This window comes from Lepidochelys kempii, chromosome 11, assembly GCF_965140265.1.
Source record: "Lepidochelys kempii isolate rLepKem1 chromosome 11, rLepKem1.hap2, whole genome shotgun sequence".
NCBI lineage: Eukaryota > Metazoa > Chordata > Testudines > Cheloniidae > Lepidochelys > Lepidochelys kempii.
The window spans coordinates 36516299-36531674 of NC_133266.1; the positions used below are offsets into that span (position 1 = coordinate 36516299).

General features: G+C 44.6%; 1 protein-coding gene across 10 annotated transcripts in view; it reads right to left on the bottom strand.

Annotated features, from left to right (window-relative positions):
- TTC21B (tetratricopeptide repeat domain 21B) overlaps positions 1-15376 on the bottom strand; it is a 103259-nt gene that overhangs the window by 72506 nt on the left and 15377 nt on the right. For all 10 annotated transcript variants that reach the window (XM_073305712.1, XM_073305709.1, XM_073305710.1 and 7 more), the window contains 3 exons: positions 15081-15165; positions 10526-10624; positions 9016-9208 (listed from right to left, as the gene is read on the bottom strand). In XM_073305712.1, the coding sequence (XP_073161813.1) occupies positions 9016-9208; positions 10526-10624; positions 15081-15165 (377 nt within the window). The remainder of the gene's footprint in view (positions 1-9015; positions 9209-10525; positions 10625-15080; positions 15166-15376) is intronic.

Below are 15376 nucleotides of genomic sequence, written 5' to 3' on the forward strand. Positions count from 1 at the left end.
CCTGTCTCCCAAGATCTGGGAGAGTGAGGGATCGTCCTGCAGGATAGATTGTAGATCCCTGATGATGCGCTGGAGAGGTTTTAGTTGGGGGCTGAAGGTGACGGCTAGTGGAGTTCTGTTATTTTCTTTGTTGGGCCTGTCCTGTAGTAGGTGACTTCTGGGAACTCTTCTGGCTCTGTCAATCTGTTTCTTCACTTCAGCAGGTGGGTATTGTAGGTGTTTGTCTCTGTCTGAGGTTGTATCCTAGAGCTTGGCTGTAGACAATGGATCGTGTGGTGTGGTCTGGATGAAAGCTGGAGGCAAGTAGGTAAGTATAGCAGTCGGTAGGTTTCTGGTATAGGGTGGTGTTTATGTGACCATCGCTTATTAGCACTGTAGCGTCCAGGAAGTGGATCTCTTATGTGGACTGGTCCAGGCTGAGGTTGATGCTGGGATAGAAGTTGTTGAAATCATGGTGGAATTCCTCAAGGGCTTCTTTTCCATGGGTCCAGGTGATGAAAATGTCATCAATGTAGCGCAAGGGGCGTTAGGGGACAAGAGCTGAGGAAGCGTTGTTTTAAGTCAGCCATAAAAATGTTGGCATACTGTGGGGTCATCAAGTAACTATCACTGACTGTTTTTTGTTTTCCTTATAGAAGTTGGATTTTTATTAAGGATACATTTTTCCAAGACTCCAGTAACATTTAAGTACTTTAAACTCTTTTAGATTAGGGTAAATATTGACCTTGATGGTATCCCTTTATTCCTATTTTGAGTAGAAATCAGAGCAACATCTTAATTAATCTTAGCCATGGATGCTCAGGGGAGCTTGTTTTCTCAACATTCTTTGAAAAAGTGTTACTTATTACTGGCTTTATTATAGCACATAGTGTCCTGGTCCAGGACTAGGACTCCTGGACCAAGACACTGTTACATTAAATGCTGTACGAACACAGAACAAAAAGATGGTCCCTGTCCCCAAAGAAAATGGGAAGGTTTTATAGATTTGTGATTTGCAAAAATTTTACACTGCATCAGAAAAAAGCTCAATTCAGACTTCATAAGTGTCAAAGCACGCAGTAGGATTCTTAACAGTAGTGCTGTCAGGCACTCAGCATCAAGAGAAGCTCTGAGGGATAACAACAGCTGAAGCATAAAAGAGTTAAAGGATGACAGAACAATAAATCTAGCTGTGCTCTCAGCACAACTAAGGCAACAAACAGACAAAAGACTTGTAAAAAACAAATGATGCCTCGATTTAAATTTTGAATCTATTCCACCCGAGGGTTGAATAAAGTTGCTGACTATTGATATGATACATAATTTTTTACTTTCAACTATCCCGTGTGGGGTAGCGAAAGGTGAGCCAACTGCACTGAAGACTAACTTCCTTCCTGTTAGTTATGGAACACGCAACAAACATGAGCAAACTAAGCATACTGTGCCACTCCTGATCCAGAGCCCAGCAATGGCCATTCGCAGAGCTCTAGCAAACATACAGGAACATACAGTGCTACCACAATACAGTCAAGCCTCCCACAGAGATACCTGCCCCATACGACATTACCAATTTCTCAGCCTTTGATAGTTTCTTAAGCAAGTCAACTATGATTCAGGTAGGTGTGAGAACGGGAGTTTACCCCCTACCCCCATCTTCAGACGGTTCCTAGGGAGCATGCACAGAGATAAGAGTCTGAAAGTGCATGATCCTGATCCCTCATCCTTGGAAGAGAGAAAAAATGGCTATCCATCTTTTTCATAACTGTTGTTCTTTGAGTTGTGTTGCTCATGGTCTATTCCGTTCTAGGTGTGTGCATGCGTTCACATGCGTGGTCTTTGGAGATTTTTGCCTTAGCGGTATCCATAGGGCCAGCTGTGGCACCCCCTGGAGTGCTGCGCTCAAATGCCGGTATATCAGGCACCGCCAGCCCTATGTCCTCTCAATTCCTTCTTGCTGATCACTCCGACAGAGGGGCAGAAGGACAGGTAATGGAATGGACATTAGCAACACATCTCGAAGAACAATTATGAAAAAAGGTGGATAAACGTTTTTTCTTCAAGTCCTTGCTCATGTTGATTCCATTCTAGGTGACATACAAGCAGTATCAATGGTGGTGGGCTCGGAGTTCACAGTCTTGCAGCACTGCTCTGTCAAAGCCAGCATCATCTTGAGCTTGCTGGGTAAGTGCATAATGAGATGTGAATGTGTGGAGAGACAATCAGGTAGCAGCTCTAAGATCTCTTGGATTGGAACCTGTGCCAGGAAGGCCGCTGACAACGCTTATGCCCGAGTCGAGTGTGCCGTCATGATTGCCAGTGGATGCACTTTCGTCAGCTCATAGCAATAGCAGATGCAGCTGTGATCCAAAACGAAATCCTCTGAGCAGACACTGGGCGACCTTTCATTCTGTCTGCCGCCACAATGAATAACCGTGTTGACTTATGGAACATCTTTGTTCTATCTATATAGAAGGCCAACGCCCTTCTGACGTCCAGCGTAGGTAGCCTGCGCTTCCCATCTGACACATGAGGCTTTTGAAAGAAGATGGGGAAGTATATGTCCTGGCCAATAAGAAACTGGGAAACTACCTTGGGCAAAAACGCTGGGTGCAATCGCAGCTTGGCATTATCCTTGTAGAAGACCATGTAAGGCGGCTCCGAAGTAAGCGCCGTGATCTTGGACACCCTACACGCTGACATCATCACAACTAGGAATGACCTTCCAGGAGAGAGCAGGAGGCCAGAGGCTCAAAGGGAGACCCTCCTGAGCCTCGACAGCACAAGATTCAGGTCCCGGAGGGATGGGATCCTGGACATGCAGATAGAGACACTCTAGACCTTTCAAAAACCATGCCGTCATGTCATGAATGAAGACCAACCTGCCTTGGAATGGAGGATGGAAAGCCAAGTTAGCAACCAGGTGGACCTTGATCGATGAGAGAGACAAACCTTGGAGTTTGAGGTGCAGCAGAAAATCCAGGATCTCCTGCAGTGTGGCCTGCTCGGCCCGAATACACTATTCTGACCCCCAGCACATGAATCTTTTCCATTTGGCCAGGTAAGTCACTCTGGTGGAGGGTTTTCTGCTACCTAGCAAGACCTGCTGGACACAGGCCCAGCATGCCTGTTTGTCCTCGCTTAGCCATGCAGTAGCCATGCCGTCAAGTGCAGCGCCGCCAAGTTCAGATGCAAAAGGCTGCCATAGTTCTGGGACAACAAATCCGGCCAGAGAGGCAACTGCAGCAGGGTGGCTACCAAAAGCCTCAGTAACATGCCAAATCAGTGCTGGCGAGGCCACGTGGGGGCTAATAAGATAATTCTTGCACTGCCTTTTTTGATCTTCACAAGGACCCTGTGAATCAATGGCACTGGCGGAAAGGCATACATCAGTGCCCCGACCACGGAATGAGAAAGGCATCTGACAGGGAGCCCCTGTCCATTCCCTGGATCAAACAGAATACATGGCATTTTCTGTTCTGCTTGGACTCCACCCGGGGAGTCCCCCACCTCTAGAAGACTATGCTGACCACCTCTGGATGGAGCGACCACTCGTGGGGAGATGAGAAGGTCCTGTTGAGGTGATCTGCCAGGACGTTCCTGGTTCCAGGCAGGTGCGCAGGCTATCAGATGAATGGCATGCCTCTCACAAAAATCCCAAAGGCAGAGAGCTTCTTGAAAAAGGACCGAAGGCCTAGCACTGCCCTGCCTGTTGATGTAATACATTGCGGTGGTATTGTCCATCAGGACCTGCACCACCTTGCCCTTCAGGGAGGGCAAGAAAGTCTAGCAGGCCAGGCGAACCACTCTGAGCTCCCCGACACTGATATGGAGGGCCAGATCATCCCGCAACCAGGAGCCCTGGGTGCTCAGCTCGCCCAGGTGGGCTCCCCAGCCCAGGTCCGAAGCATTGGAGACCAGGGTAAGCGATGGGGATGGGGTCATGAAGGGGACTCCCTCCAACACTGACCCCAGGTCCAACCACTAATCTAGGGATGACCTGATGTGGTCCGGCACCCTGACTACACAGTCCAGGTCATGCCTGTTGGGAATGTAGACCGATGCCAGCTATGCTTGCAGGGGCTGGAGATGGAGCCAAGCATGGCTGACCACATATGTACACACGGCCATGTGACCCAACAGCTGCAGGCAGGTGTGAGCCATGGTGAACGGGTAGTTCTTGACATGGGAGATCAGGTCTGACATGGCCTGATAACGCACTTCTAGAAGGAAGGCTCTGGCTCATGTGAAGTCGAGAACTCCCCAATCAACTCTATTCACTGGACTGACCTTACAGTGAATTTTCTCTCATTTATTAACAGGCCCAGGTCACGACAGGTGGAATTCACCAGATCAAGGCTCCTCTGAACCTGCTTCCGAGACCTGCCCTTGATGAGCCAGTTGTCAAGATATGGGAAGACCTGGATCCCTGGACGTTCTCAGATAAGCAGCCACTGGCACCATATATTTTAGGACCACCACTGGGACTGATGAGGGGCCACAGGGCAGCACAGTGAATTAAAAATGGTGCCCGCCCACTATGAAATGAGGAAACATCTGACCTGGGAATATGCAAATAAGCATCCTTTAAGTTGAAGGTGGCATACCAATCTCCCAGATCTACAGAGGGGATGATGGAGGTCAGGGAGACCATGGGAAACTTCAACTTTTTGAGAGACTTGCTGAGGTGACGCAGGTCCAGGATGGGTCTGAGGCCCCCTTTTGCCTTCAGAATTAGGAAGTAGCAGGAATAGAACCCCTTGCCTTTCATGTCCTGAGGGACCTCCTCCACCGCACCCAGGTGTAGAAGGTTCTCGACCTCTTGAATGAGGAGTTGCTCGTGAGAAGGGTCCCTGAAGAGGGATGGGCGGCTGAAAATTTCAGGGTATGACCCAGAGATACAATGTCCAACACTCAGTGGTCCGAGTTGATCAGCAACCAGGCTGAATGGTAGGGATGAAGACAGTTGAGAAAAGAACAAGGTAGATCCGGGAAATTGAACTGGGGCTTCATTCTTGAGCACACCTTCAACATGAGTGTTTCTGACCCCCAGGATGCATGGGTGAGGGGGAGGAGGAAGGGCGGCAATGACTAAAACTCGTGTTTCTATCCCTTCTCCTTGGAAGCCCAACGTGGCTACCAAGGCCTTGGCAATGGGCGGGGCCGGCACTGCTTCCGTGCAGACTGCGGCATATGCATGCCCAGAGAGCGAAGGGTGGCTCGATGTCCTTTAACCCATCCAGCCTCGCATCCATCTGTTCGGAAAAGACACTGTTTCCATCAAATGGGAGGTCCTGGATCAAGGTCCGCACCTCTTGGGAAAGGCCGGCAGTCTGAAGCTAGGAGCTGCACCTCACAACCACCACCGATGAGACCACCCTAGCCGCTGAGTCTGCCATGTCCCACGCCATTTGGAGGCACCACCTAGCTGCCACAGTGCCCTCCTCTACCAGGGTGACAAATTCTTGGGCCAAACTCTGCAGGAGGGACTCCTTTAACTTAAAAGTTAAAATTGTATCTGCCCAAGAGGGCCTGATGATTCACCACCCAAAATTGCAGGCCGGCAGTCTAATAAATTTTTCTCCCAGAAAGGTCCAGTCTTTTGGCCTCTATTTTTGGGAGCTGAGCTGGTGTGTCCCAGATTGTCTTTTTCGTTGGTCGCAGAGACAACCAGCGAGCCCAGAGGTGGATGGGTATAAAGGTACTTGAACCCTTTGGCCGGGACAAAGTACTTCTTTTCAGCCTTTTGTAGGTGGGAGGGATAGATAACAGGATTTGCCAGAGGACACTGGCAATTTTGAGGACCCTGTCATGCATTAGTAGTGCAACACAGGCAGGGGTAGAGGCTGAGAGGACATTGGAAAAGGTGTCCGCCTGCTCGGCCATCTCCTCTACTTCTAGGTCCAAGTTCTCAGCCACCAGTTGAAGCAGGGCCTGATGTTCTTTATAACTGTCTGGTGGGCTGGCCCACAAGGGTCCCCCGACCGCCTCGTCCGGGGATGAAGATGACTGTAACACTGGGGGAGGCCCCTGGGCATCGTCCCCTGTGGGGGGAAGGAGGTTTTAGGGGTGGGTGCAGTCTCCTCTACCCCAACCTCCGAGCAGGACTCATGCACCGAGCCCAGTGCCACCAACTGTTGCTCCAAGGCAGTGGCAGACAAGTGGTGCAAAGGGGGCATGCCCCATGCGCTCCAATAAGGCCACTGCGCTCGCCACTCACTGTGCTGCCAAGGCAACGTCGATGTAAACACGGCCTCGGGTGCCCAATCACATCGTTGGAGTGTGGGTGAGGGGCTTAACTGTCCTTCTATGCCAGAGGAATCCCCTTTCGGTGACCACAGTGGGGCCCTTGACGCCTGCGTCTGCCTGCTGACTGTCACCGCTGGAGACCGGTGCCTGGGGTGAGAGGATCGCTGCCAGGGTGACCAGAGCAGTGACAGGGAGTGCTCCCACTGGGTAGGCAACCAAGATCTGCGCCAAGAGGACGACCAGTGGGAGGGTGAACAGTGCTGGTAGTACAGAAATCAGCACCTCTGCCTAGGGAATGTGTGTCAAGACGGCAGGAACCATGATTGTGGTGCCAGTGACTGAGGGCAAGCCCCAGAGGAAGTGGAGGGTAGAAGTGGAGGGTGCTGTCTTGTCTCAGGGGATCAGTAGCACTCCACTTCCCAAGTGGTTTTAGTGGCTGGGTTGCCCTTGTAGGGAGTCTTTGCCATTTCCTGCGGTGCTGACAGTGCGTGCGGAGGCCTCTGCTCTCTCAGTGCCGGGAGAACTTGAGAAGGCATCAATACCATCAGGAATTTGGGTCCCCTATTGCTCCTGGGAGTTGGTGGTGGATCCTTTAAGATCCCCAACCGGGCAGGCATGTACATGTGGCTCCGGAGTGGCCAGGCGGCCTGAACTGGGTCCTTTGCCCAGTGTCCCATTGCCCTTCTTGCCCAGTGCTGGAGAGACATGTTTCTTTGTTTTCTTTTGGGGGCACCGGCAATGGGGAGCGGTGCTGGGAAGAGGCCGGTGCCGGAGGTGTGTTGTGCACCAGGACCAAGATATTAGAGGAGTCTTGGCAGGACAGCTCAGAAGGCAGATGAAGGGCAGCCTCCATGAGGAGAGCCCACAAATGAATAACCGATTCCTGGGTCAAAAATGTTTACAAATAAGACACTTGACTTTCACATGTGATTCCCCCAAGCACTTGAGGCAGTTGCTATGGGGGTCACTTAGCAAAGGCCTGTTACAGTCCACGCAGGGTTTAAACCCTGGAGACTGGGGCGAAGTACCTGCTGGGACTCTAACTTCTAACTACACTTAACTACTTAGCACTAACTACTATAAACAAACTATTTACAAGGCCCTGAGGCTCGAAGTCAGAAGAGAGGAAAGTGCTAGCCCTTGCTATGCAAGGAAAGGTGCTCCAACTAACCACCCCGGGCAGTTAGAAGGAACTGAGAGGGCGTAGGGCCAGTGGCGCCTGATATACGGATGCATGAGCACGGCACTCAAAGGAGAGCCACAGCTGGTCCTACGGATACCGCTAAGGCAAAAATCTCCAATGACCGTGCACATGGGCACGCACACACCTAGAATGGAACTGGTCAGTCAGCAAGCACTCGAAGAAGAAAAATAGGATTACGTTCAGTATCAGGCATGCCACAAAAGCCTGACAGCTTTTGGGGCTGAGGCCAAAAGGAAGTGTAGTACAAATTCTAACTAAAAAACTCTTTCATAATTAATTTTTTTGTATTGCAGTAGCAGCTAAAGGCCCCAACCACAGTCAAGGTTTGTTTGGACTATGTGCCATACAAACATGAATCATGCCATATACTTCAGTGAGAGGGGCATATCAGAATCTGACTCCTTAAAATAAATACAAAGGACTAAGTATATCACTAACACTAGCAAAAATAATTAAAAATATCTAATACAGATTTCTTCATTTCCAATGCTAAATATATATTTTTCTGTTGATTCGGAGAGCCAAGAACACTGTGTGAAATTATTATAAAGCTTCACTGTACCAAAGCCAGCAAATAAGTCACAGAACATTTTAAAAATAAAGACCATCAAGTGTTATTGGCTTCAGTCATCATCAATTACAAGTTACAGCCTCTTCCCCCTCAGCCTAATTAGCCTCTGCAAGCTGCTTTTTTCTTCTGGGAACCTGAACAACCATTTTCAATTCTCAAGTTATACCACTTAACAGTCCCTCTTGGCATGGAAGCAACGCCAGTATCTTGTAGTTGCTTTTTGATGGCACAAAAAATTGTTGATAGGGTATGTGAAAGGGGAGTTTCTTGATAGTCTACATTTCTTGTTAGAGTTGCAGTCTTTAAGAGGATCCTATTCCTCATGGAAATGTTGTACACCAAATGTTTTTAATTTGTGAAATAATTTCTCTACTCAGAGTTATCCTTGCAACAACCAATGAAAGCAAAGAAATTTAGAATTTTAGTATTTTTTTTAAACACACAAGTCATTTATTGCTCCAGTTGTAATTCTCCTCAAAGACATTAAAACAGCTGTACAATTAGGAAAAAAACCAAGCTTTTTGCAAAAGGCTTAGAGATATTCTCCTCCACATGTATCTTATGTTTACCCATTAATGTTACAATGATGATTTTATCTTTTCAAAATCTTACAGAGCAATAGAAAAACCAGTAAAGAAATACTATCAACTTGAAATCTAGCCAGTTAAAAAACATATTGAAAGCACTGCCAAGATATACTTCTCCCTGATTCCTTCGGCCACTTTGTGTTTTTTCAAATTATGTTTTATTTAAAAAAACCTCTTTCACTCCTCAGCAGGAGAGCAAGACCCACCCAAACAGGAGGAATGACCCTATGAAGAAAATAGTGAAATCGGCAATAAAGGGCTGTCAAATGCTCTGAGAAAATAACAGAAAGATTAAGACTTTATTTTCAGTTTATAAGTAATCTCGTGCATTATCTGTAACAGTAGATAAAACAAATCAGAGAGAAGTACTTTTAAGTTGTCTGTGTCCTTTAAATAAATGGTAAGTAATAGAAAGTCTCATGCCATACCAGTTAGCGCAGAAACACTTGTCTCATCAAGCACCATAGCAGTCTTGTACCATTTTAAAGCCTCTTTCACCTTCCCTTGTAAAATCATCTGGTAGCCAAGTTCTGTAGCAATTTCAGAATCATGGGATGCCAGGTCAAATGCTCTTTCAACTAAGATCTGTGTCTGTTGAAGAATGAGTTGGTTCCGGCCACACTAAAGTTAAGAAGAGTTTTACATCTGAAAGCTCTCTATCTTAATCAGTTTCACCACATTTTGAGAAAAAAAACTCTCAAAGTTACAATGAATCTTTAAATGAAGTTGCACATTAGATTTTAAATAGCAGCACTGAGTCCTCACTCATCTCAAGGATGGAGGAGCAAAATGCCGGAGGAGCAAAATGCCATATCTTCTGTAATCACTTATTTCTCATGTATTCCTGTGAATGGGAGTTAGTTTTAGGAGATCAAAATTGAGCACCCAGTTTTCAAAACTATTGGATAATATGCTGATATTGTACCAATCAATGACAAAGTAAAATACCACTGTCATATTGTTGTTTCTTTTGGCTACAGATGGGCGAGAGAACTCTCAAAGATCAATCTGTTCTCAAGTTTATACCATCACCCACCCCGTAGCATCTCAGGGCCTCAGATGTCTAATAAAAGACTAATTTACCCTGCACTGATTTTCTGATATTTGTGCTTCTATGTAAGCAATGCTGTCAACAGGTGCTGTGATGTATTTATTACAGAGAAATGAGTTTAAAGAGTTATAACTTCTGTCAGTAAAATTTGTTTCCTTATTACAATTAAATGGAATAGATGCTACAAAGGCTTTGGTCAACAGCAAGTAATTTACAAATAACCTGTGAAATGTACAATTATTTGAGTAATCTTATGAAAACAAGCTTATACTACACATAGAGGCATTTGTTTCTCACTTTGGTAGACTACTGAGACTAGGTAATTTGGTAGACTAGGTATTTTTTTCTGGCTGCATCATATTAACTGTCATCCCCTTATCAAGAACTTTATAAATAAAATTTATTCTCCAGTAGCAAGTGGGAAGCTCCTCCTGGTGTTTGCTGTGACCCAAGCTATCATGGAGAATTTATGTTTTCATTTTAAAAATTACGTACTTAGCCCTTACTGTCATAAACATACCCTTTCAAATGCAATTCACTTCAATGCTGTCCTCCTAAGCCTGCAGACAACTCCAAGGGAATTGCCATGGCTCATGGGTTTACCAAACAAAAGCAGAAGCAAGAGCAAGAAATTAACAAGACTATTCAGCTTCACTGCTATTTAGAACTCATGTGAGCAGCAGAAAAACTGACTGGCTAATAGGTGTCTCTTTTCTCAGCCCATACATTGAATTTTCAAATATAGAGACCAAGTTATACAATCAATCCACTTTCTCTCTCTCCAAGTAAAGATTTTAATTGACACACAACACCTACTACCAAAAATCAAAAGCGGGATGTATAGCTATTATTTGCATTTTGTTTAAGAAAAAAAAATGTACACTCACTGTTCTGCTGAAAGCTAATGCCATTTTACAAAATAGTTGAGGATTATGTGGTTCCAATTTGTCCAGTGCATTAATTAGGTCTCCCAGCTTGGCTGTAGCCTAGGAGAATGGAACACTATGATCAATATTGAAGGAACACAACACCTCAAGGAACATCACAAACTCCAGTAGCATGACATCCCATGAGCCTTATTCCAAGTATCTTAACTATTCAACCCCAACATATGTTTTCAAGTGTTGGAAATAACTTCTATATAAGTTGGAAAAACAATACTCTGGAACTGCTGTAGCAGCAAAGGGACAGCAAAACAAATTTACTCCTACACCTAAAAGGCAGATTATTTCAAGAAGCAGTAAATAAAATCAGCTTGGAAACAGAAGAGGGAGCAACAGTTTCTTTGACATGTTTTTAAAATATAAAAAAATATATATTATATAAAGTTTTTTTTGTTTGTTTTTTTAAGTTTTTAAGATTTCCTCCAGAAATCACAGTGAGCTTCTTATCTACAAGGCAATTTTACCGCAAGAACAAAAAATTTAGTTAAACATCTACACTGAAAGATTTGGAATAATACATGGTTCTCAAACCATAAAGCAGAAGAATAAAGGAAAATAATTTTCAAAAGCAATTAAGTGACTGACACCCTCTATCCATGTTCACCACTTTTATAAAGTTTGATATACTTTGTACAAAGTATGCTTTTTGAGGTATCATTTGAAAACTCAATCTGCTGAATATTGTTGTCCTGATAACACTTATGTAACAACACTGTTAAAAATTATGAGGTTTTGCTATACAATGTTACTCAAATATATTATGGTTCTGGGGAATGCCCACAGACTAGCTCCTCAGAGACAACTAAGGACTGACCACAGGTTTTAGAAAACTATTAAATGCTTAAGTGGCCATCCTCCAACAAGGGAGGTGATGTAAACAAGAACTTTACAATTCCTCTAAAAGGACAGTTTGGAGCTTATGAACACAATGAAACTACCTGTCACTGTGTCTCTCTATGATGAGATAACTGGCTCTGTGGATGAGGGGAAAGTAGTGGATGTAGGGGAAGTAGTGGATTCCTTGACTTTAGCAAAGCTTTTGATACGATCTCCCACAGTATTCTCGCCAGCAAGTTAAAGTAGTATGGGCTGGATGAATGGACTATAAGGTGGACAGAAAGCTGTCTAGATCGTTAGGCTCAATGGGTAGTGATCAATGGCTTCATGTCTAGTGGAGTGCCCCAAGGTCGGTCCTGGGGCCGGTTTTGTTCAATATTTTCATTAATGATCTGGAGAATGGCATGGACTGCACCCTCAGCAAGTTTGCAGATGACACTGAACTGAGAGGAGTGGTAGATATGCTGGAGGGTAAGGATAGGATACAGAGGGACCTAGACAAATTAGAGGATTGGGCCAAAAGAAATCAGATGAGGTTCAACAAGGACAAGTGCAGAGTCCTCCTGCACTAGGACAGAAGAATCCCATGCGCTGTTACAGACTAGGGACTGAATGGCTAGGCAGCAGTTCTGCAGAAAAGGACCTACGGGCTACAGTGGACAAGAAGATAGATATGAGTCAACAGTGTGCCCTTGTTGCCAAAAAGGCCAATGGCATTTTGGGCTGTATAAGTAGGGGCACTGCCACCAGATCGAGGGACATGATCATTCCCCTCTATTCGGCATTGGTGAGGCCTCAACTGGAGTACTATGTCCAGTTTTGGGCCCCACACTACAAGAAGGATGTGGAAAAATTGGAAAGAGTCCAGCAGAGGGCAACAAAAATGATTAGGGGGCTGGAGCACGACTTATGAGGAGAGGTTGAGGGAACTGGGATTGTTTAGTCTGTGGAAGAGAAGAATGAGGGGGGATTTGATAGCTACTTTTAACTACCTGAAAGGGGGTTCCAAAGAGGATGAATCTAGACTGTTCTCAGTGGTACCAGATGACAGAACAAGGAGTAATGGTCTCAAGTTGCAGTGGGGGAGGTTTAGGTTGGATGTTAGGAAAAACCTTTTCACTAGGAGGGTGGTGAAGCACTGGAATGGGTTACCTAGGAAGGTGGTGGAATCTCCTTCCTTAGAGGTTTTCAAGGTCAGGTTTGACAAAGCCCTGGCTGGGATGATTTAATTGGGGATTGGTCCTGCTTTGAGCAGGGGGTTGGACTAGATGACCTGAGGTCCCTTTCAACCCTGATATTCTATGAAGGGTTTTTTCAGCACAAAGGACTGGACTATAAGAGGAGGGGGAAAACCTGTCTCGTTACCCCTCTCCTCCTCCCAGCTTTCTGCTCATGACATCAACAACACTCAAAAAACTGAAGTAAGCGGGGAAACGGTCCCAGGCTGGAAGGAGACATAAGCTGCAATATGTTTCACAGGCTATGGTGAGACAGACCTTTTTGCTTTTAAACCTATTAGCCTTGGTAAAGTAAGAATTAGCTTGCGTTATCTTTTTATTTCTTTTGTAGGGCTCCTGCCTGGAAGGCACTGGAAACCTGTGAGGCTGCTGAAGCCTGAAATGCTTCAGGCAGCGAAGCATGGCCCGTGAGCCTTTGAGGTGTGAAGCCTGAAGTCCATCCGTTCGGAGAACAGGAAGGTACCCTGGAAGGGGAGGTCCTGGATGGACTGCTGCACTTCATTAGAGAGGCCTGATGATTGGAGCCACAATAGCGCTTCACGGTGACTGCTGATGCCATTATTCTGGCTGTTGAGTCAGCTGCATCCAGAACTGTCTGAAGGGAGGTCCTGGCCACCGTCTTGCCTTCCTTCAAGTCTGAAGCCCCTGCAGTTCTGGCACTTCTCTAACATCAGTTTCTCCAAGGCACTTTAGACAGCTAGAGTAGAAGTCACTCACTGGCATGGGCTTGCCACATGAGGTAGACGGCTTAAAGCCTATGGACCGGGGCATGTCCAGCCCCTGGGACAAAAGTCCCTCGACGACAAGGACCATTAGATACACTAATAACTATAACTATATAATAGACTACAAAGTCCAAACCACTGGGACAGAAGTCTTGCAAGAACAAGAGGGATCACTCCAAACAATGATCACATGTGGTAAGAAGGAACTGAAAGGATTTGGCTCTGGGAGCGTCCCTTATGTCGGCGCATACATGCACAACTCCAGGGGGTACGAAAGTTAGTCCTATGGATACAGCTAAGGGAAAAATCTCCAGCAACTGTGCATGCAGCCCACACACACTTAGTATGGAATGGACATGAGTAAGCACTGGAAGAACTAAGGGGACGCAAGTGTCCAGCCTGTACCTTGAGGAATGTCACAATGACTTAGAAGCTCAAGTCCCATTTTCAAAGTGACTTGTGCTCTTAAAGTCTCACTTAGTTGCTTTTGAAAATTTGTCCCAAAGTCTTAAATTTACACTTTAAAACTTTAAACAAAATTTCACTGAGCTCCTGAAAATCTCTAGTGGCTGAATTGATATGCTACAGTTACACACTTCCACAAGCTCTGTGACTGTGCACCGGTGAAAGACCATTACCAGAAGATATCTTTTCACATAAAATAAAGATGGTTAGGAATTAATATGGTGCTTTTATTTAGATCACTCTTGCAAAATTCTACTTCCACAGGATATCTTTCTCCTTTTAGAAATGTGGTCAAAAAATAAAATCCTCTTTTCATTGTTGCCCAAGGAAGTTATGTATATATAAAAGGAAAAAAGGCAAAGGGAAAAGGAAAAGCAGCTAACCCCACCAAGCTCTGCAGGACTGATCTCAAAAACCCCAGTTCTGGGAGTTTGGGAAAACCCCACCTACCTCATTTACTAAGTCAATCAGAAGGTCCTTTTTAAATCATGTGATCTGTTGTAAAATTATACATCATAGCATATTAAAATGCATCATTAAGTCTGCACCATTTAATTTCTTTAAAATGTGCTAGTAGTCGTATGCAATTATTTATTTTGAATGGTGCTAGTAGCATGAAAATATTTCTCTCTAAAATGAGAAATGAAATATATGAACACTTTCCATTTATGTCATTAAACCTTTTTGCATTTAATATAGTTAGACTTACTAGCATTTTTGTATCAATTTAATTTATTTGGCTTTCTGCTAACTGTATTAAAGCATATTTCTTCTAAAAATGTGAAAAGGCATAATGTATACAAAATATTTAATTCTTATAAGAATTAAATAGAATTTTTAAAAGTATCTTCAAAATAGCTGAACAGTGCTATAAATGCACACATATCCAAACTATGGGGCCCCAGAAAGGAAGAAAAAGGTAGCAGAGACTTTTAGTGCCACACAACTAGCCCATTAGACAAAAAGGGGACAGGAAGAAGGACATGTGGTCTAACACAGGCTTCTAACTGGCAGAGTATTACAGTGCACAACAAGGCCATCTATGAGAAAAATAGATGACTAAAGGTACAGAATTACTAGCAAGACCTCATCACTTCTCATTTTCTGTTAATAAAATGCTTAAACTGCTCAAAATACTTACTGTATTCTATAAAATAACCTCAATCACTGAATGCTTTAATGATTCAAATACAGTAGTTTGATGCTTTAAAAAAGTGCTACACAAAGACTCACCTCAGGTATATTACCTTCCCTACACAAAAAATGTAGAGCCTCCATCCTTATGGCTTCCAGGTTAAGAGTATCTTTCTGCAACAGCCTGAGGAAAATCAAGAGTCAGTTTGCTTTATGATCGGCTATTTCCTTTAAGGAAACAGTATTTACATAATAGAAAGTTTCGTGAAATTGGAGTTAAGACCAGCTTTTAAACAATTTAGCAGAAAAGCCTTTTTTTTTTAAATTCCAACAGAATCAGCTAATTTGACACTAACACACTCTAGAGTTTTGAGAATCAAACCTAAAGAGGAATT